The sequence below is a fragment of the Terrapene carolina genome, unplaced genomic scaffold, assembly GCF_002925995.2.
Source record: "Terrapene carolina triunguis isolate 2854851 unplaced genomic scaffold, T_m_triunguis-2.0 Scaffold88, whole genome shotgun sequence".
In the NCBI taxonomy this organism is placed as follows: Eukaryota; Metazoa; Chordata; order Testudines; family Emydidae; genus Terrapene; species Terrapene triunguis.
In genome coordinates, this window is record NW_020664439.1 from 1,646,733 (window position 1) to 1,669,032 (window position 22,300).

Genomic DNA, 22,300 nt, shown 5'->3' on the forward strand with positions numbered 1-22,300 from the left:
AGTCAGAATTGGTTACAAAGAAATAAAAGGTGAAACGCAACTAATACCTAACTTAACAAGCTAAGTGAATTCAAAGCAAAAGTCTCTCTCACTACATGTTCTTGCAGTCTTACTGGCTGAATTCCTTTCTGCCAGGATCCTTCCCCAATCCAATGATGCTTCCTTTGTCCTTCAAGTGTTATCAATGTCGTGAGTAGAGATGAAGGGAGAAATGATTTGGGGCGTCTGTTCTTCATTCTTTATACTTTTTCCTCTCCTTTGAGAATCATCTCCAGCTGGGGTTTAGGAGACAAAGTCTGTGGGGACAGGAACCTTCAGCTGTTTCTTTGTAAATTTCTTGCTCACATCCTTTTTCTTGCCAAAGAATGGCTGCTTAAACAGACGATAGTTCATTTTGTTGACACTACTTGAGGCATCAGTTTGCCTTTTGTCTCCGAGGAACTGGTTTGTGGCTGCTTCCCCAGATTTGGAATATGTCTTAATAGCATACAGTAGAATCTTATAACTTTACATACGCTGTTGCCATACATATTTGACCAGGACAATAATGGTCAGCAAATCAGGAGTTTTCAGATGATACCTTACAATGCGTAGTTTGTACAAAATTTATCATAGTCTTGAAAAAGGTGTGGACATAGGGATATGGACTGTCAGACTGATACATTTTGCGTTGGCTGCCATGGCAAACAGAGTACCCTCCTGGCTGAGAATATCTTGTGGAGGACTCAGAAGTTCAGTTCCCATTTGTAACTTTGAAAGAAATGTCTGCTGAGGTCATCTGCGATAGCGTTCTCAATACCTGGGAGGCAAGAAGCTGAAATGAATATGTGGTTAGCTATGCACCAACTTCAGAGTTTTATCACTTCAGCCCAGAGAGATGGGGAATGTGCACCGTCCTAATGGTTGCTATAATACATGCATGCCTTGTTTCTGTCATTATCCTTACAGACTTTGATTTGATTAGCAGTAGAAAGTGTGGACAAGCATTTTTGATGGCTCTCAATTCCAAAAGATCAATGTAGAGAAGCTGCTCTTGTAGTGTCCATTTTTCCTCAACCTTGTGAGGTCCCAGATGTTACCCACAATCCAAAAATGAAGCATGTGATATCACTATGATAGGGGGAATCTACAAGAATGGACCATCTGTGCAGGTTTTGGTTTGGTACTTCCACCAGATGCGTGAGTGAGGAACCCACTGGAGTACAGACATTAATCTGCCTAAACTGCATTTGTTTGGTTTGTAATCCATTCAAAGCCATCCCTGTAGACCTCAGAGGTGTAATCTGACATGCTGCACACTCCAAAGACACAAGCTGACCTGTGTCCCAGCAGCTGAAGACAATCTTTTATTATTACTTGAGAACCACCCAGAATCTTTTAGATGAGATTTGCTAATGCATGAAATCTGCTGGATGGTAGCTATGCTCTGCCTGTCAGTGCAGCCAGGGAAACTCCTATGAAATCTAAATGCTGTAGAGGAGTCAAAAAGGACTTTTCAAGGTTAATTTGAAGGTCCAAGCTGTAAAACAGGGAACAAGTACTCTTTACTGACGTCAACACTTCCTGATATGCTCTGTCCCTGATCAACCAATTGTCTAGGCGTGGGGAAATGATTATACCCAAACGACGTAGGTAAACAGAAACTACTGCCAGAATGTTTGAAAATATCCTTGGTGCTGAAGATAGGTCAAAAGGGAGCACCCTGTATTTGTAGAGCTCATTGTTTATTAGAAAACAAAGAAATCTCCTGTAGTGAAGGGTGAATAGCAACATTAAAATGAGTCTTCTAGGTTGAGAGTTGCAAACCAATCTCTTACTTCTAACTAAGGAATTATATATGCAAGTGTCACCATCCTGAATTTTTGTTGCTTTACACATTTGTTTAGAGACCTGAGGTCTAAAATTAGCCTCCACCCTTCATTCTTTCTGGGAATCAGGAGGTACTTTGAATAGAATCCCCTGTGTTCCATAGGAACTGGTTCTATAGTTCCTAAATGTAGAGGACAGGTCACCTCTTGCTCTAGCAACTGATCATGAGAGGAATCCTTGAAGAGGGATGGGGAGGGGGAATGGGTAGGAGAGATAGATTTGAAATGGATAATGTAATCAGCTGTTATGGCTTCCAAAACACATTTGTTCAATGTTATATGTTCCCATGCATCCTGAAAATGGGAGGGCATCCAAAAGGATGGAAGGGTGTAAGATGGTGCAGCTGTAAGACCCTGTCAGTTGGACGGTTCAGACTCTTGACCAAGCCATCAAAACTGTCACTTGGAGGACATGGATGACTAAGATGATTGATGTAGCTGTAGCCAAAAGAGGTTTCTTTTTTGTGTATCTTGGTCTCTTGGACAGAGGTTCAGAAGGTCTACAATATGTTGAATATGGATGGGCATGCTCTTTGTGTCAACTGAGACCTAATAAATATCCTTTTATTTACTGGAGGGTAAATCCCTAGGGGTTGCAGTGTAGCTCTTGAGTCCTTTGAAGTGTGGAGAGATATATCCGTCAAGTCCCCAAAGAGCTTGTAACCATCAAAAAGGAGATTTTTGATAGTACTCTGAATCTCTCTTGTAAAGCTCAACAGCTGTAGCCAAGATGCTCTTCTTATGACCACTCCACTGGACACAGGCCATGCTGCAGTATCTGCTGCAAACAAGGAGGCCTGGAGCAATGTCTGCTAAGAACTGACCCTCTTATATAATGGACTTAAACTGTCCAGATGTTCTTCTGGCAGATGCGCAATAAAATAATTGAAACTATTATAATTTAAATAGTTGTATTTGACCATGATCACCTGATGATTCACTATTTTATTTATTTTTTTTATTCTGAACTGCAGCGTAGGATTTATGACCAAAAAGTTTGAGTCTCTTGTGATCCTTACTGTATGGGGTAGACTTTTAGTTATGTTGTCTGCCTTATTCATTAATGGCCTCCATTACTAAGGAATTTGGAGCTGGGTGAGAAAACAAACTCTGATTCCCTAGCTGGAATCTGTTCTCTTATAGGTAGGCGGTGTGGTATCAGGGGTTAGCCAAACCCGCTTAACAGACTCCATAAGAGCTTCATTGACTGGAATGGCAATCTTCATAGATGTAGAAGTTTGTAACATACTGGAGTTTATGGTGAGACTCCTGAACCTCCTATAAGGGAATCTGCAGCATGTCAGCAATCTGCTTCATCACAGCCTGAAACTGCCTGAAGTCACCCGCCATAGAAGGTGATGAAGACATGACAGCTTAATTAGGAGATAAGTAGGATATATTAGTAAGAAGTGTCACCTCCTCATCAACCCTTGCCCCTTAAAGATCTCTCTGGCCTAGGTGATGGTAAAGAGGGGAGAGGAGAATGGGCTCTTCTCTGTTTCTTCCGGTAGTGCGAGGACCGCAATGTAAACGGTTGGCGATAGAACACCCACAGATCCCAGCAAGGCCACTGAGGAGGCCCAAATAGCATAGGTTGTGGCAGCTATCTGTGTTCCTGCCATGTGGGTATCATATCCACAGCTACTTGCTGAAATGGAACCTTAATTATGGGGAATGGCTGGGGAGGGGCTTTGACCTGGTCTTGGGGTTTTCCCACTCTTTGGCACACCTCACAAGACATAGGTAGAAACATCCTTCCCATTCCCTCCCAGTGGAAGGACTTCCCCAAACGGTCTTTGGTCCTGTTCACTCCAGCATAGCCATTAGGATGATCGTGGGCTAAGCTCAAGAGCTTTACCCAGTACTTAGTTGGAATTACCAACTGTCTTTGAGGAGGCCAGTCTTCTTGGTGTCCACCAGAAAGAGTTTTCTTGTATAAAAGTCCTCTTTCTACAACAAACCGGGAGCTGAGAGTTGGTGGGTTGCGCCGTGCCGCCGTCCAAGCTCCCTGGAGGCTTTCATCTGCTTCCTGCTCAGCCTGGAACTGTTCCCTTGATGCTGGAGACATCAGTTCCTCACTGGATTGTGGATTTGGGCTTGGTCCCTCTGGAAGCGATGTAGGTGATGGGGTTGTTTTCGTTGACTGTGACCCGCTCTCCACTGGTGCACTATGTTGTATTTCAGGTTCCGGCTGAGCCTCTTGCATAGGTTTATCTGCTGCTGCCAGTGCAGGCTCAGTGGTGCCCTCTGGCGTTGGAGTGGTAGATGGGATTCAATGCTGGATTCAGTGCTGGCTGCTCTGCCCATTCCGGTTCTGGTTGGATCTCTGGGACTGGATCCACTATGGCTGTTGCAGTCATTGGCAGGGGATCTGGTTCTACCACCTCAGTTTGGGGCTCTGGTACAGGGATAGGCATGGAGGCTTGCTTAGTCTGGCTGCGGGTGACCATTCCCACCCTCTTGGCTAGCTTCACATGGTTGGCCAAGTCTTCCCCCAGCAGCATGGGAATGGGATAATCATCATAGACTGCAAAAGTCCACATTCCTGACCAACACTTGTACTGGACAGGCATCTTGGCTGTAGGCAAGTTTAAAGAGTTGGACATGAAGGGTTGAATCGTCACTTGGGACTCTGAGTTGATGAATTTGGGGTCCACTAAGGATTGGTGGATAGCTGACAGCTGTGCTCCAATGTCCCTCCACGCAATAACCTTCTTCCCGCCCACACTCACAGTTTCCCTTCACTCTGAGGGTATCTGGGAAGCATCTGGGCCTGGGGAACTTTGGTGTGATTCTGGTGTAATGAACTACAATCTCCAGCTCGTTACATTTAAAACATCGCCCAGCTGACTGGTCACTGGGGCAAGGTGGGTTGCTGGAGACTGGTGGGGTGGGACGATAAGGTGTTTGGGGTTTTCCTTGGGATGTTGGTGGGGCCTTGGGCTGCCCCCGGTGGTAGGGTGGTGTTTCGGGTTGTCCCTTCTGATATCCGCTCCAACTGCTACTAGCTTTTTTCTTTTCTGCCACCTCCACCCATTTGGTTCCGATCTCCCCCACCTCGATTATAGTTTTGGGCTTCCCATCTAGGATGTACCTTTCTGTTTCCTCAGGAACACCCCCTAAGAATTGCTCTATTTGCATTAGGAAAGATAGATCTTCAAGAGATTTAACACTTGCTCCTGATATCCAGGCATCCCAATTTTTTTACAATGTGGTAGGCATGTCAGGAAAATGCCACGTCTGGTTTCCACCTTAGGGCTCTGAACCACCGACGGGCATGCTCGGGTGTTAGCCTCATTGTAATTCTGGCCTTTTTAAAAAAAAGTTTGTAGCTGTTCATGTTTCCTTAGGCATTTCAGCTGCCACCTCTGCTAAGGGTCCACTGAGCTGTGGCCTCAGCTCCACCATATACTGATCTGTAGAGATGCTGTACCCAAGGCAGGACCTTTCGAAATTTTCTAAGAAGGCCTCTGTATCATCGCCTACCTTGTAGGTGGGGAATTTTTTGGAATGGGGAGCGGTAACCGGAGAAGGATTGTCAGGATTATCTGGTAGACTCAGTTTAGCCCTTTCCAGATCTAAGCGCTTCAGCTCTAATTCCGTATCCAAGCGTTTTGCATGTTGCCTCTCCTCCGCTTCCAACTCCAAGCGCTTTAAGGCCATCTGTCTTTCATGTTCGTTCTGTCTCTCTTCAGCTTCCAATCTGGCTAATTCTAGTTTCTTTTGGACCTCACTTTACGTCATCCTAGCCTTCCTATGCTTAGCCTAGCCTAACCCAACCCAAGAGCTAGAAAGAAAGAAAGGAAAAAAAAAAACCAGCTTGTTAATTCCCTTGCTGTAACTTAATTCCTCTGCCTCCAGGCAAAGAAAAAAAAAACTCCAGCTGCTCTCAGCTTAAAAAAAAAAAAGTATCCTTTTAAAAAAAACCTCCCTGGTTTTCAATCAGCCAAAAGAAAAAATGTTTTTAAAATCCTGAGGTCTGTGCTTCTGGTTCAAAATTATCCCACCGCGCTGCCACCATGTCAGGGTTCCCTCCCCACTCTGAACTCTGGGGTACAGATGTGGGGACCCACATGAAAGACCCCCTAAGCTTATTTCTACCAGCTTAGGTTAAAAACTTCCCCAAGGCACAAATCCCTTCCTTGTCCCTGGACGGTATTGCTGCCACCACCAAGTGAGTTAGGCAAAGATTCAGGAAAAGGACCACTTGGAGTTCCTATTTCCCCAAAATATCCCCCCAAGCCCCTTCACCCCCTTTCCTGGGGAGGCTTGAGTATAATATACCAACCAATAGGTTAATCAAGTGAGCACAGACCAGACCCTTGGGTTTTTAGGACACCAAAAAACAATCAGGTTCTTAAAAGAAGAACTTTATTATAAAGAAAAAAGTAAAAGAAGCACCTCTGTAAAATCAGAATGGAAGGTAATTTTACAGGGTAATAAGAATTAAAACACAGAGGATTCCCCTCTAGGCTCAACTTCAAAGTTACAAAAAGCAGGAATAAACCTCCCTCTTAGCATAGGGAAAATTCACAAGCTAAACCAAAAGATAATCTAATGCATTTCCTTGCTTTACTTACAATTTTTGTAATCTTAGATGCTTATTTCAGGTAGGGTTTTAGGAGAGGTTTTTTTTCCGGCCTGGTCCCTCTCTCTGTCCCAAGAGAGCACAACAAAGAGACACAAACAACCCCTTTCCCCTCCCCCCCACATCTCCCGATTTGAAAGTATCTTCTTTCCTTATTGGTCCTTTTGGTCAGGTGCCAACCAGGGTATTTGAGCTTCTTAACCCCTTACAAGTAAAGGAGGGATTTTATGCTACCTTTAGCTGTATGTTTATGACAACGTCAGTATAGGAGGGAGAACAATGTGTCCTGGAATAGGTAGGGGAAACCTGCCCTGAAATTTGAGAGTCTGATGAGTCCTCTTCCACATACTCATAGCTGTTCAGCTTGCAGAGTAGATGAGGGCAATGTGGTGTTCTAGGTGATAGCGGGATCGGTGATCAAGAGAGTCTTGACAACTGACTAATCCGCAGCACTTGTTAACAGAGGAGACTCTGGCTCAGAAGGTATTATCAGATCCTTAGGGTACCTAAACTCTTGAGATACTGACAGTATCAAAGATTGGGCTGAGTGGGAACCTATGGAGGATGGCTTCAGTACTGTTGCAGCTGGCACCGAGCACTTGTTATGGGATTCCCTCAGTACCGTAGGTAGGTGAGCAGTCTTTGGTCATGTTGATTTTCTTGTTATTTGTACTGAGTGTTGTTTAGGGACAGAGGTGGTCTTTTCAACCCAGGGCAGAGTTAAGTAAGGTTAACTGGCTGTGAGTGGTGTCTATTGATGAGCACAGGTGATTTGTAGGGGAATGGAAAGTCTGCATGCTCCTTTCTAACTGAGCAATTTGTATCAATTCTGTGAGAGGCAGAAACAGTTTCTTTAAAAAAATCCAATTTTAAACAGGAAAACCATGTGAAATAGGGAAATTCCTCTCTAACTCCATTATGGCTGATGGAAATCACCTTAGGAAATCCTTACTGTGCTTAAATTTTGTTGCAATATTTGATGGAACTGTAAGATCTATTTAAACAACAGTCTACAGTGATAAGAACATAAGAACGGCCATAATGGGTCAGACCAAAGGTCCATCTAGCCCAGTATCCTGTATTCTGACAGTGGCCAATGCGAGGTGCCCCAGAGGGAATGAACAGAACAGGTAATCATGAAGTGATCCTTTCCCTGCCGCTCATTCCCAGCTTCTGGCAAACAGAGGCTAGGGACACCATCCCTGCCCATCCTGACTAATAGCCATTGATGGACCTATCTCCTCCATGAATTTATCTAATTCTTTTTTGAACTATGTTATAGTCTTGGCCTTCACAACATCCTCTGGCAAAGAGTTCCACAGGTTGACTGTACGTTGTATGAAGAAATACTTCCTTTTGTTTGTTTTAAACCTGCTACATATTAATTTCATTTGGTGACCCCCAGTTGAATCTTATTCTGTGAAGCTGAGGAATATTGACATAATTAATATTTATGAACTCTTTGTCATATTTGCTGTACTGCTGCAAACTGATTTGACAATACTTACCTAAGTAAAGCAGTTAATAATTTTGTCTTTGCTTTTTTAAAACCAGAGAAGAAAGAATTATTTTTCTATAAATATTTTAATAAAATTTATTGTCGGTCATTTTCAACAAAAGCATTCCAAAAAAATGAGATGCCTTGTGTAAAATTCTGAAGAAAGTGATTTTTCTCAAGATATAATTTTACAACTACCTAATTACTTAGGAATGCAAAAGAACTTTAAAAAATTCAAACGTATTCAGATTTATCATTTCCATTACTTTTCTCCAAAAAAAATTCAAGTCAGAACACAATTAGGTGGTTACAAAAGTCCCATAACATTTTTTGTCAACTGCAACGATCTGTCACTATGGTTCTAGGGTACATCAATATAGTATCATCACAGAATCATTGAGTGTAAGGCCAGAAGGGGCCACCACATCACAGGCCACCAACATCACCCAGCCATCCACACACTAAACTCAACAGACAAAAGTATTACAATATATCTACACCTATAACATATAAACATTTCATAGTGATACAAAGGTCTGAACCATCTATTTCAATAAAACTCACTCTCTTGCCAGTCCCCCTGCCCACTGGTGGATGTGCTTCAGCAGCTTGTCGAATTGTACACACCATCAGCTCAATCAGAGCACTCTCTTGTCGGTCAGACATTGCTGTGGAGAAAGAAAAGGAAAGTAGATTTGATCAACTGTATTAAGGTAATCATATACATGGTGATTTTATGGAATGCATGCACAAAATGTAGTAAACTAGTCAATGGTAAAACTTTGAAGAGTACCTAAGTGATTTAGAAGCTGTAATCCCATTTTCAAAAAGGGGTCTAGGGCCTGATTTTCAAAGGCATTTAGGATCCTAATGATGCATAGAGGAGCCTAATGAGATTTTTAACAAGCACCCATTGATTTAATTAGGAGTTAGGTGCCTGGGTGCTTGTGAAATTCTAATTAGGCACCTAAATACCTTTGAACATCTGGACCTAAGGTCAATGTTGAAAATGGGACTAAGGTACTTCTGAAAATTCTACCCTGAGGCTAAATGTTAATTTAGGACACAATCTATTCAGAACCATTATATAAGCTTTTCAAAATAATCTATTTCACCATTATCAGAAATTCCTGGTTTAACAGATTTTAAGGTCAGAGGGGACCATTATGATCTTTTACTCTGACCTCCTACAGAACATAGGCTACAGAGTTCTATCCAGTGGTTCCTGCATCAAGCCCATAAGTTCTGGTTGAGCTAGAAATCTTTTAGAAAAGCAACTGGCTTTGATTAAAATACTTTAAGTGATGGAAAATCCACCACACTCCCTTAATTGATTGTTCCAGTGGTTAATTAAACTCACTATAAAATTCATAAATTATTTCCATTTGGACTTTATCTAGCTTCACCATCCACCCATTGTACTCCGATATGTGTTTTTCTTCAAGATTAGTACGCCCTCTACCATCAGAGATCTTCTCCTCATATAGGCACTTGTAGACTGTAATCAAGTCAACTGTCTCGTTTACAAGCAAAATAGACTGAGATCCTTAAGTCTCGCACCCTATTGCAGGTTTTCCATCCTTCAAATAATTTTTGTGGCCCTTTTCTGAATCCTCTCCAATTTTTCAACATCCTTTTAAAAGTGTGGATGCTAGAAACCACAAATCCCACATACATGGGTAAAATAATCTTCCTACTCCTGCTTGAAATTTCTATTTATATGTCCAAGGATTGCATTAGCCTCCTTAGCCACAGCATTGCACTGGGAGCTCAGGTTCACTTAGTTAGCCACTGTCACCCCTAAGTCCTTTTCAGAGTCACCGTTTTTCATTATATTGTTCCCTACCTTGTAAGTATGGCCTGCATTCTTTGTTCCTACATATATATGGCCTTGCATTTGGTTGTATTGAAATGAATGTTGTTTGATTGTGCCCAGCTTATCAACTTACCCAGATTACTCTGCAACAATGACCTGTCCTCCTCGTATTCATCCCCTGACCAATTTTTGTCATTTGCAAACTTTAGCAAGGATCATTTAATATTTTCTTCCTGACCATGGATAAAAATATTAAATAGCACTGGGCCAATGACTAATCCTTGTGGGATCCCACTAGAAACACACATATTCAATAACAATTCACCATTAACAATTACATTTTATGATCTATCAGTTAGCCAGCCTCTAATCAATTTAGTATGTACTACACTGATTTTGTAGAATGCTAGTTTTTTAAAATTAGCATGTCCTGCAGTACTAAGTGAAATTGCTTACAAGTACAACATAGTCCAGCACCTTTACCAAGAAAGCTTGCAGTCTCATCAAACAGTGATATCAAGTTCGCTTAACAAGATCCATTTTCAATTAATACCATTCAACATGGATTTATGATCTGTTCCTGCCTTCCTGGCTGAATTTTAGAGCAGCTGTACCATATTTCTGTGATCAATGTCAGGGTAACAGACCTGTTCATCACCTTTACTCTTTTAAATAACAACACATTAGCCTTTGAAATACTAAAGCCATTGGAACTCTGCACCAGTACAGGTGTCTGTCTGAATGGGGCCTTTGTGTAGTCTAGTGATCACAGCAGTGTACTTAGAGCAAAAGCTCCCAGCTTCTATTCCTGACCTTGCCACTGAATTGGGTAACTTTAGGAAAGTCGCTTAACTTTACTGTGCCTTGGTTTACCCCATTTAGAAAACGCTATTACAACAGTGATCAATATTATTATTTCAAATTTATAATAATGCAGCGATCAATGTTCTGCACCAATGTGTTTTTTCTTTTAGTTTTTATGTTTATTTTATATTAAAATGATGATGATGATAGGTAGGATTTTCAAAAAGCACCTAAATAATTTAGGAATTGAGAGGGTGGGACACAGGGAGAGTGTGCCTAAGTCATTTAAGCACTTTTACATTTCTTGCTCGTCGTATTTACCAGGATTAGATTTTAAGAGCTTGGATTTTATAAATAATGTGATAGATAATTATACCTAAAAATCATAACTGACTTTTGAAACAAAATTTTTTGGTTTCGGAATTTCCCAGGTTTATATAATGTTTTATATTTTGGTTTCTTCAGGTAAATGAAGATAGTTTAAAAAATATAAACAATTTAAATTAAAAAAGTAAGTGGTGAAGCTAACAATAATTCCTGCTAAGCACTTACACTTTCAGTGCACATCTGACAAGATATTCTTGTTCTTTCCCCACGTATGTCAATTAGATATGAAAGTGTGAACAGTAAAGTCTATTTTCACTACTCACTAAATAGCAATAGCAAATTAAGCATCAAATCCAAAACTAGAAGCCAGGTCTCCTGCTTCCAAAGCCTTTGATAAACCCATTAGGCCACAGTGTTTTAGTTAACCTATCAAATTATGTCACTGAAAATATTGGGCCTGAATTCTCTACTGCCTTGCATATTTCACCCACCTTTTACTCATTTTACACAGCTATAAATGTCCACAAAAGGTGCATGGCAGTGAAAAATTAGGCTGAAAGGGAGTGAATTACAGTATTCTACACCAAATTACTCCATTGATTTGTATGCCCGTATTTTGGACTCACCTAGTGCTTCTTCACCTGTAGCCATCAAACCACTTTACAAATGAGGTTATGAATTATTACATACATTTTACTAACTAAGGGCACAGATCTGAACAGATTTCTAAGAGTCACTGTGCTCTATAATCTTGCCACCTCAACGACCAGTGTGTCTTGTGCTAGATTTGCTACAAATTTACTAATTATAACTTTTGGCAAGTCATTAGCTCTCTTCCTCAGCTACCCAACCTGGAAAACTGACCCTGCATATTTCCACCAAGCCATGTGGATATTTTGATGGGGAATGTACAAAGATAAGCAATTTTACTTGACGTAGGATTTTCCCTTCACTTTTGAAAAGTAGCCTCAGCAAGTCTGGAGGTTAATGATATTCTCTGCTACCCCTTTTTCTCCATCATTTTCATTGGCAGAAAATCATGTCTATTTTCTGGCAATTTCTTAAACATTTTGTAGACTTAAGACCAGTATGGACCACTGTGATTATCTAGTCTGATCTCTGCATAACACAGGCCAAAGACTTCAGTGATTTCTGCATCAAGCCAAGCCAACAACTATATCTGGAGCATGTCTTAAAAAAATCCAATTTTAATTAAAAAAAAAGTCAAGTGATGGAACATTTATCACATCCTATGGTAATCTGTTCCAATGGTTCCATAACACACTAATCATAATATTCTTGCATGATGTATGTATGGTAAATGCCCAAAGGACCATACAAATATGAAGGAAATAGGGGACTAAATTGTTTTTAAATCAGACAAGTTGGGGGAGTGTGAAAACAGGTTTTTCCAGACAAAGGAAAAGCCAAGACCTCCCTCTAGTTGCAATCACAGATAATTAATAAACACTGGCATATCTGAGGTTGCAGGGACAGATCAATTTGCATTGTAGGAAGCACCAGTGGGGAAGAAACCAGCATGGAACCTCCTCCTCCAAACTCAATGGCACCTTTCCTCACATCAGGGGCACTGGACTTTGAGAAGGATACATTTCAAAAGTTCACAGGATTATAAAAGAGAAGGACAAAGAATCCTAAGTTATATTTTCACCTAAGATGACAAAGGAACTGAACATTTTGGACTTTGTACGAGATTCTGACCCAGGGTGTGGTCAGCCATTTTACTGGAAGAAAGTGTAGTAAGAATCTTACCTTGAACCAAGATTGAAGTCATTAGAAAGCATTTTTCACTTTTATTCGCTTGTAACCATTTTTGACTTTCTCCCTTACACTTGAATTCACTTAGAATCTTCTCTCTTTTTGCCAATAAACGTTTTACATTTAATCTAAACCAAGCCAGTGCTGTGTTTGAACTGAAGTGATTGTTATCTCCAGTTAAAGCAACAAACTGCTGTGTTTTTGTCTCTTTAATGGAGCAACTTTTACTTCCCTAAAAGTTCCAGTAGAAGGCTTCAGGGCAGACGGTTTGGGGGAAATCTGGGACTGGGGATGTGTTGGGATCACTCAGTTAGTAGTAACCAAGGCTGAGGGAGATCAGAGTGTGGCTATGATGTAACAAGCAGGCTGCTGAAGTCAGAGATGCTGAACCAGGGCTGCTTAAAACACAGATACTTAGTGCATGTTTGTATGGTGACTGGGAATGTCCAGACAGGGATCTCCATAATCAGTGCATTTTAGGGCACTCAGGATTACAGGACAAGCGGTGACAACCTCTCACTGGTCTGGGTTATACCTCAAAATGTTACATAGGCTGCCCCTACATGTATGTATTTGGTAAATACACATGGGGCTGAGAATAGGCCAAAGAGGAGTAATGTGTATTGATAATGCTGACCTGCCACTACAAATCTCAGAACATTTCTGTTGGTTGGGAAAAATCACTACATGGAAATATGCATCCTGAAAATGGAGGGCAGAAAACCAGTTGTTTTGATCTAATATGGAGATAATTGTAGCAAGGTTACCATACATAATCTCATATACTTGATGTACTTGTTGAGACCTTGGAGGTTAGAATAGATCTCACCCTTCCCTTGGACTTGCGAATCAGGAAATAATGTAAGTAGAATCCCTTTCCTCGATGCTGAAGGGAAACTTCTTCTATGGCTCCTAAAGCAAGCAGAGTCTGAATCTGCTGAAGAAGCAGACTCATAACAGAGCTCCCTGAAAAGGGATGAGGTAGGAGGTGAAAAGGGTGGATGGACAGGAATTGGATGGCATATCCCTATCCCACAATGCTTAAGATCCAGTTGTACATAGTTACTGTTTCCCAAAACCTGTAGAAGCAGGATAGCCTGTCCCCAAATGGACGGGATATAATCAGGAAGTTGACGAGCGGTATGCTGTCCTTGAAAGGTGAATCAAATTGGCTGCTTGCCCAAGGCTGCAGAAAAAACCACCACAGCTGAACACTCCTGAATTAAAAAAGAGGTAGAGCAAGTCTGATGCTGCCTGATAAGACTGTGGGATCAATATGGTTGATGCTGAGACTGATGTTTTTGGTACTGAACTTGAGGGATGACCTGCAAATGGTACCAGAGTCGACTGTGTGGTGATTAATTGATCTTGTCTCAATACAAGAAAGCAGGTAGACAGCCCTGCTTTATCCTGCATACTCAAGCAATCCTAATTATGGCCTGCACTTTTTTTTAGAAGAGGAGGAATCTCTCCACACTCTGGAATGGCTCCGGTCAGTCTTGTAAGTCCTCTTCCTCAGAGGACAAGACGACGAATGATCTCTTCTCCTCAGAGAAGAGTCAGAGTATGGCTGGGCAACAGCAGCCTGTGTTGCCCTGGATTTGAGGGGTGTGTAGACCCCACAATGTGATCAAGCCAATTGCAACTATATTATGTGCATTCAGCCACCATGAATTAATGAAATAGAACAGAAAGTGAAATAGAAAGAAGTGAACCACAGTTCTATTGCATGAATTCCCAGCTGGCATAAGATAGATCTGGCCCTTGGCTTGTACTGGGGCCAGTGCATGGTCCACAAAATCAGGGAGCATACTCCTGGATGGCCCCTCCTGAGTGAATTTCATCTCAGGAGAGAAACTGAACTTAGCAACGGCTCTTAGTTGTAAACCAAAGAGCAATATGTTAATGTTCATTAACAGATTGTTCGGATAGTAGACTTCCTAATGACACTGTCAGAAAAACCAATAGAGGAATTCAATGAGATACAGAAGAACTGTATTTGGAAAGTATTGTCTTTCAGGCTTGACAAAAGTCTATTGTTAACATATATTCCCATGATGGTATGCACAAACACAGGCATCTATTCTTACTTCATTCATTACACTAGATTCAGCAAAGGAATTCAGAAGCAAGATTCCATTCCCCTCCTCTCCCCCTCTTTTCTCAACATAGCTGTTTTTTGCAATATAATTGTTGTTCATAAAGAAATGTGTTATATAAACCCCTAAATTCAATAATTATCACTTGAAGTATTGGCTCTATTCAAAGCCATATTATTATTATAATTACCCAGCTTAAAGTGCCCAATAACATGCTAGTCACATCACTGTTCAGATAAGAAAAGAAGGTGCTGGCCTCTAACTGCAGACAATGTCAGAATGAAGGAGGCAAGAAAACAGTAAGATGAAAACTAGTGAGTGATTAGTAATGCCATTGTTTCAATTAAATATGAAACAAAAAAACCTTGTCCCTTTGATCACTGTGTCTTGAGAACGCATTAAGGCAGTTCCCATTTAATGTGCTGCCTTCTACTTGAAAATCTGCATTAACCCCTCCCAAAAAATCAGATTCATTAAAATATAATATCTCCATTTTGCATATCACTTCTAAATGTAGGATAGGAAACAGACATTCATATAATCCAAAGATTAACAGCATTTTTATTAAGAAGAATTAACCATATTTTATTACATTAATTTAATATATTTAATAAAATGACACAAATACCTTCTTCTCCTTGAACTGGTTCTTCCAGTAGCAATTCTGTCATGCACTCCCAATCCTTCAGTAGTTCTTGAGAGCTCTCCCACAAACTATCCACTAAGTAAGCTGCATGTTCATGCAACTAGAAATAACAAGTCAAATGTCAATAAAGCTTTCTGGTTCAAACATGGCTTCATCAACTATTATAATGGTTTGAGTGAGGACAGTGTTCTTGTATCACTAAGGAAAACTACATTTGAAATTAATGTTGGAAGGTCCACTTTCCAACAAAAAGACATGTAACTGCATAACCATGGTGAAACTTTTATTTTATGGAAAGGGTGAGTGGAGTGGGAGAAAGAAATGAGGGCTCTTTTCTAATATAACACTTTTCTTGCAGGTGTCTTCCAGGTCACAGCTTATATCATGACATGAGAAGAATCACAGAATCACAGGGTTAGAAGGGACTGCAAGGGTCATCTTGTCTAACCCGCAATCCCATCAGAATGCTTGTCACACTTTTCTGTAGAGTTAAGGTGTCATAATAGTGGACAATGCGGGGGGGGACACGGGACATTCTATCGAGATGTTTATTTTTCTTTTATTAACAGTATGTAATAGGCATAGGGAATTCCATGTTAGTTTTAATATAGTATACATCTTAACCATCATAATATCTACTGTAATAATGAAAAATTACACAACAGTGTTCATTCAACATAACACTTTACAACTATACTGCTAAAAGTTTAAAACTAATGAACTACTGTTTAACAACATAGCTCAACAACAGCAACTGGACCTGATACATTCATCTAAGAAATGTTTAAAAATGTTAGGAGGGAGGGCACTATTTATGGACAAGAAATTATTATAAAGATTTTTCAGTTTGTGTGCAGACCTATCCACTTTTCAGCATAGACACGGAACAGGAACCAAATAGCTATTGAATGTAGCTCTGAGATCTGGATACATAATGCACGATACTTTCAAAACTGCTCAGCATTGGCCTAACTTGCGTCTTACTGAAAATAATGGTAAAACTCTCATTTACCTCAATGGGCACAGAATTAAGTCAATGTTGAGTGTTTCTGAAAATCCCATCAGAAGTTTCTTTATAATAATAGCATTCAGTTATACTGAGAAAAATCATTCTGGAAAGAATAGACATTAGCTTCCACTGACTTGTAAGACAATCATGAACTACCATCAACAAGTAACACCACAGCATGCTGATTTAACTAATTACCAAGTAATGGTGCTGACCCCCAAATAAAGAAATCTTGGGTGTTAGAGGTAGCTGATGTCAGTGCCAGCTTTCATAAACTTCTGTACTGATGGGCTGTTCTCAGAGGGATATAAAATGGGATATAAAAGCTCTTTGATGCTTGTCATGGTCACAGGGCTAGCTGTACCTCTGACCCCTCCGAGTGCACTTCCATAGGTGTTCAGACCTTATGCCTTTACCTCTCTTAGGCTAGGTCTACACTACAGCGGTGTTCCGACCTAAGATACGCAACTTCAGCTACGTGAATACCGTAGCTGAAGTTGCGTATTTTAGGTCGGCTTACCTGGTGGTGAGGACGGGGGAAAGCCGACCGCTGCCGCCGACTCCGCTACCGCCTCTTGTCGAGGTGGATTTCCGGAGTCGACGGCAGAGCGATCAGGGATCGATTTTACCGCGTCCTCACGAGACGCGGTAAGTCGATCCCCGATAAACCGATTGCTACCCGCCGGATCGGCGGGTAGTGAAGACGTAGCCTTGGAGTGGAATCCCTCTATTCTCCCACTCTTACACCAGGTCCTGGGCTACAGTATCCTATGGACAGGTACGACTGGGTTTGGGTATCTTTGGTTCTTTCCTTGGGGAGTTTGCGACCAGGGATAAACACAGTAATCAGAGAGGCCTTTCAAATCAAAGTACTGTTTAATTTCAACAGTAGGCACAAAACATAATGTAAGATAAAAGGGTTTTAAAACAATAAAAAGGCTACATACATGTCTATCTTATCTAAAGAGACAAGGTAGGTGAGGTAATATCTTTTATTGGATCAACTTCTGTTGGTGGAAGTTACAAGATTTTGAGCTATACAGAGCTCTTATTCAGGTCTGGGGAAGGAAGAAGACCTCTGTGTAGCCTGACAGCTTGTATCTTCCACCAACAGAAGCTGGTCCAAGATATTACCTCACCCATCTTGTCTCTCAGATCCTGGGACCAACATTGCTACAACAACACCGCAAACAAGTAAACTTATCTCAAGTTTACCATCTCCCTGGAAAGCCTAATTTGTTCAGACTCCCCAGGATGGTCTGTGTGCCTGTTCCCCCCCGAACAGCTCCCTGACAAGTACCTCACCTCTAATCTGAGAGTCTTTTTGTCGTATTGATCTTTTGGCTCCCAGCGGGAGCAAACAAGCTGTGTAATATAGCTGGAGCCAAGGAATTAGGTTCTTCACAGTTAATAGTTCTGGTATTCTCTCTTAGCCCTTGCAGTGTTTACCAGGAGGTATTTTAGCTGGAGCCATTGTCTGGCCTTCCTGCTGATCTCCCAACCTCCTGCTATTAAACTAAGACATATGTGTACAGTAAAAAATTTCCAGTGATCCAAAATAGCTATACAATTATGAGCCCAATAACCAGGTCACATACAGTATTAATAAATTATTACATACCAGTCCCATGTCTTTCACAATCCTTATGAAGGGTAGCCTGCTAAGCCAACACCACACTATTCTAGGTTATCTTTAAGAAACACCTCTATGACAGCAAAGGCAGAGACTGACACTGAGGCAGAAGAAGTGGTCTCAGGGAAACCATATGGTTTACCCAAAAAAGCACATTTTCCTGAACCTGGCTTTAGGGACCAAGGCTAGAGTTCTATGAGCTAAATTCTCCTCTCTCCTCAGTGAGGAGGGACAAGGCTGGCACTTTGTAATCTCTCTGAGATTCAAGGGAGCAAAGCACATTGGGAACTGAAGCTCATCATGGCTGCCATAACAGTAAACCTAGCTTCCAGCAAGGTCTGATGGAATGTGAGGAATGTACAAGAACAGCACCTTTGACAGACCAGGGGAGAGACATAGAAAGAATCAGGCTTTAAAGGCCTCTCTCCTGGAAGAAGCAAGCAAATAAACCCATTTCCTTATATTTTTATTTTGCAATGATTTTTGCTGTAATTACTTTGAGGCACATATTCACATTTTTCTGAGCATTTTGTTAGTGTCCTTCTGGCAGAGCCTCCTCCTCCCTTCTGCTCTGTGTGCAGGTTACCCAAGATTCTGCCCTTAGACCTTTCTCTTCTCACTGTAAACCCTGTCTCTGGGAGATCTCATCAACCCACCTGGCTTCAACAATCATTTTATGCTGAGGACACATACATACCTCTCTCCACCACAAACCAAGATGAGATATGGCAATCTACTCCACATAGGGCTATGCTTCAAAACCTTCCAGTGGCAGAAACCAGTGTAGAAAGCAGTGGCCCACGTTATAAGTTAAGTATCTCACTAAAGGCTGCACTCATGGCTCCTTGATCCCCAGTGACTACTTGTGGCTTTCTGGGAGATGTTAACACCTATTGGACTACATTCAAATCTTTCCCCTTCTTACTTCTCCATATCGCTAAGATCCATCTGTTTCTTTCCACTCTGTAGTGAGGCGGCCTGGCTCCCGACGGCCCCTGAGAGAGAGGAACCAGAACAGGCACCCAAGTGGGCGGAGCCACCACCACCTGTTCCCGCCCCCCGGAAGTCAAGGGGCGGGACAGGAAGTATAAAAGCCAGGCCCCAGCACTCAGTTGGAGCCGAGCAGCCGGAGAGGACAGACGCTCCTGCTCGGGCTCCTGCGAGACCGAGCCTCCCCAGAGCCAGGTACCCTGACGTGGCTGGACCGAGCCTCCCCAGAGCCAGGTACCCTGACGCTGCTGGACCGAGCCTCCCCAGAACCAGGTACCCTGACGCTGCTGGACCGAGCCTCCCCAGAACCAGGTACCCTGACGCTGCTGGACCGAGCCTCCCCAGAGCCAGGTACCCCGAGGCGGACTGGCTGAGCCTCCCCAGAGCCAGGTACCCTGACGCCGACGGACCGAGCCTCCCCAGAGCCAGGTACCCCGAGGCGGACTGGCCGAGCCTCCCCAGAGCCAGGTACCCCGAGGCGGACTGGCCGAGCCTGCCCCGAGAGCGGTACCCCGAGGAGCGGCCCGAGCGGCCCCCTGACCCGAGACCGGAGGAGCGGCCCGACCTAGACAGCCCTCAGCAAGCCGAGGAGCCCATGGTGTGGGACCCCGCTGCCGAGCCCAGCGATGAGCAGGTACCTATGGAGGAGGAGGAGATGGGAAGTAGCCCGGGGATAGCAGACCCCGAGCCTATGTCAGTGTGTTGCGGTCAGGATCCCCACTGACCCCGTGGCAGACGGACTGCTGCGGATAGGGCCCCGGGCTGGAACACAGTGGAGTGGGTGGGCCTCTGTTCCCCCCTGCCACCCCCCACGCCGGGTGGCAGTCTCTCCTCCTCCCTGCCCAAGGGCCAGAACTGCCCCAAAAGGGGACCGATCCCCTGGAACTATTGTTTGCTGCCCCGCCCTGACTAAGGGCTTGGGCGTCCTAACTTTGTTTGTGCTCAGCTCCTGCTGCAAGGACCTGAGCCTCCCCTGGAACTATTGTTTGTTGCCCCGCCCTGACTAAGGGCCTGGGCTTCATGACTTTGTTATTGCTCAGCTCCGGCCACAAGGACCTGAGCCCCTTGAACTATTGATTGTTGCCCCGCCCTGCCTAAGGGCCTGGGCGTCCTGACTTTGTTAGTACTCAGCTCCTGCTGCAAGCACCTGAGCCCCTTGAACCCTTGTGTGTTGCCCCGCCCTGAGCTAGCATTTGGGCTTATGTGACGTTGTAATTGCCCCGCTCCGGCTGCAAGACCCGGAGCTTAGAACTGATTTGCTGTCCAGCCCTGACTGGGGGCTGGAGCTCCTTGCAGAGGCAGGGTGCCTTTTTGTTTAGCTCCTGCCTGAGGGGCGGAACCCCGAGACCCTCAAAACCCGAGGACTGATTCGAGCCGCGTAGTGAGGCGGCCTGGCTCCCGACGGCCCCTGAGAGGGCACGACCCCCCACACCGGACTATTACACACTCCCACAACCAAACCTCTTGTACAAGCCGTCATTATATCCTACTGCAACACCCTCCTTTCTGGCTTCTCAAACACAAACATTGCCCTTCTTTGTCCACAGATTTGATCATGTCATTCCCCTCTTCCAATCCCTCCTTTGTTATCTACTTACTATTGAATCAAGCTTCCTGTCATCATCTTCAAAGCTCTCCACATTTCTGTCCCTCCGTTTTCAAATTTCATTCTGCCTCTATCCCTCCACTCCACCAATGTTCCCAGGCTTGTCTGTTTGTCAGCTTCTTACAGTCACCTCCATGCTTTTGATCATACAACTTCCTATACATGGTACAACCTTCCTGAACCCATCAGAAGGCTGCTACCCAATTCACATTTAAGTCCCCTTTAAGACCAATTTCTGCTGTGCAGCTTACAGTGAATGGCATTGATTTGTACATACATGGCCTTGTTTTTGTTCCCCTGTTACTATATTCTGCCTAGTAGTCTGTCTATCTGTCTTTAGATTGTGAGCTCCCTGGAATAGGCACCAGACTTCTTTAATGTCCGGAAAGTGACTAGCACACATTTGGTGTGACCATAAAATAAATAAATAAATAAATAAATGCCTTCAAAGAGCATCTGGAAGACACTCAAGCTGTGAGACTTCAATTAGATTTTGTTCCCTTTTGTGACTGGTTAAAATAAAATTACCCAGAAAATATGATTGCTTCCTTTTTTTAAAGCACATTCCACAGACTCATTCTTTTATAGTTTGTCCTGCAATAGGCACCACCAAAATATACGTTCTGGTGAACTATAGTAGCCAGAGTGGGGAGAGCGGAGTTGATTACACTGAAGCCAGGCAAGAGTAAAACAAATCCTAGGGAGGATATTGGTTTGAGTTTACTTTACGGACAAGGAGAAGGGGATCAAATGCATATGGTGTCACTAGCATTAAAACCTGTTTGTAAAAGTTGATCAATCACCTTAAATAAGTTTCATGTTTTGCTAAATGAAAATTGGTATCAGAAATGTTTTTACCTCACTTTCAAGAAAGAAAAGAACCAACATCCTAATGAGGTTCCCATTTGGACTGTTCCGTCCTCTCCTCTTCGCTAATGCTTCTTCTGCCTGGGGGTCATGCCTGCTAAACAGTCTAGAAATAATTAACAGGAGTTATAATATTTATATTAAACAGCTTTGTTTGCTCAACATTATGGCTAACATGTTAATTCATAAAATACAATAAAAAAAAAAACCAAAAAACCATTCCCCTCAATAAACAAACAAACTGCATTTGTTCAGCTCCACAGGGCCAGAAGTACTTCACACAATGAAAAAATTATGAAATGTACTGGTGTAAAATGTTTGTATTATAGCTGGTATTTTAAAGTTTTAAGTTTTGTGCTGGTATGGCTATCTTGCTGAAAAACAATGTTATTGTGACACTACCAATTTAAGAACAAACTGTAGGAGGCTCTAAACTGGATTGCAGCCTGCTTTAACAATCATAAATTGAACTCAAGTATTTAAACAAAATGCTAACTATGAAAGGAGGCTGTTTTCCCCCCACCACCACTGACCTTTATTTCATAAAAATATTGAGGATGAAAATGAGTTACAGTCCAACCTTTGTATGTTTTTTAATCTTCACTTTTACTTAGTTTTGTGCACACTGGCTGGGCGTGGCTGCAACTGAACCTTGTCCTAGTAGAAGACCGCATACAGCGGTTCCGAGGTCAAGGCTTTAATCTCAGGCCTGGTCTACAGCACGCGGTTATTTCATAATTAGCCGAGTTAATTCAAAATAAAACTGATTC

At 42.6% G+C, this 22,300-nt stretch overlaps 1 protein-coding gene across 1 annotated transcript in view; it reads right to left on the reverse strand.

Moving 5' to 3' along the window:
- STAG1 (stromal antigen 1) overlaps positions 1–22,300 on the reverse strand; it is a 383,395-nt gene that overhangs the window by 130,757 nt on the left and 230,338 nt on the right. Inside the window, exons 14-16 of the mRNA XM_026649889.2 lie at positions 21,522–21,636; positions 15,408–15,525; positions 8,519–8,622 (exon numbers count right to left, since the gene is read on the reverse strand). Coding sequence (XP_026505674.1) covers positions 8,519–8,622; positions 15,408–15,525; positions 21,522–21,636 — 337 coding nt within the window. The remainder of the gene's footprint in view (positions 1–8,518; positions 8,623–15,407; positions 15,526–21,521; positions 21,637–22,300) is intronic.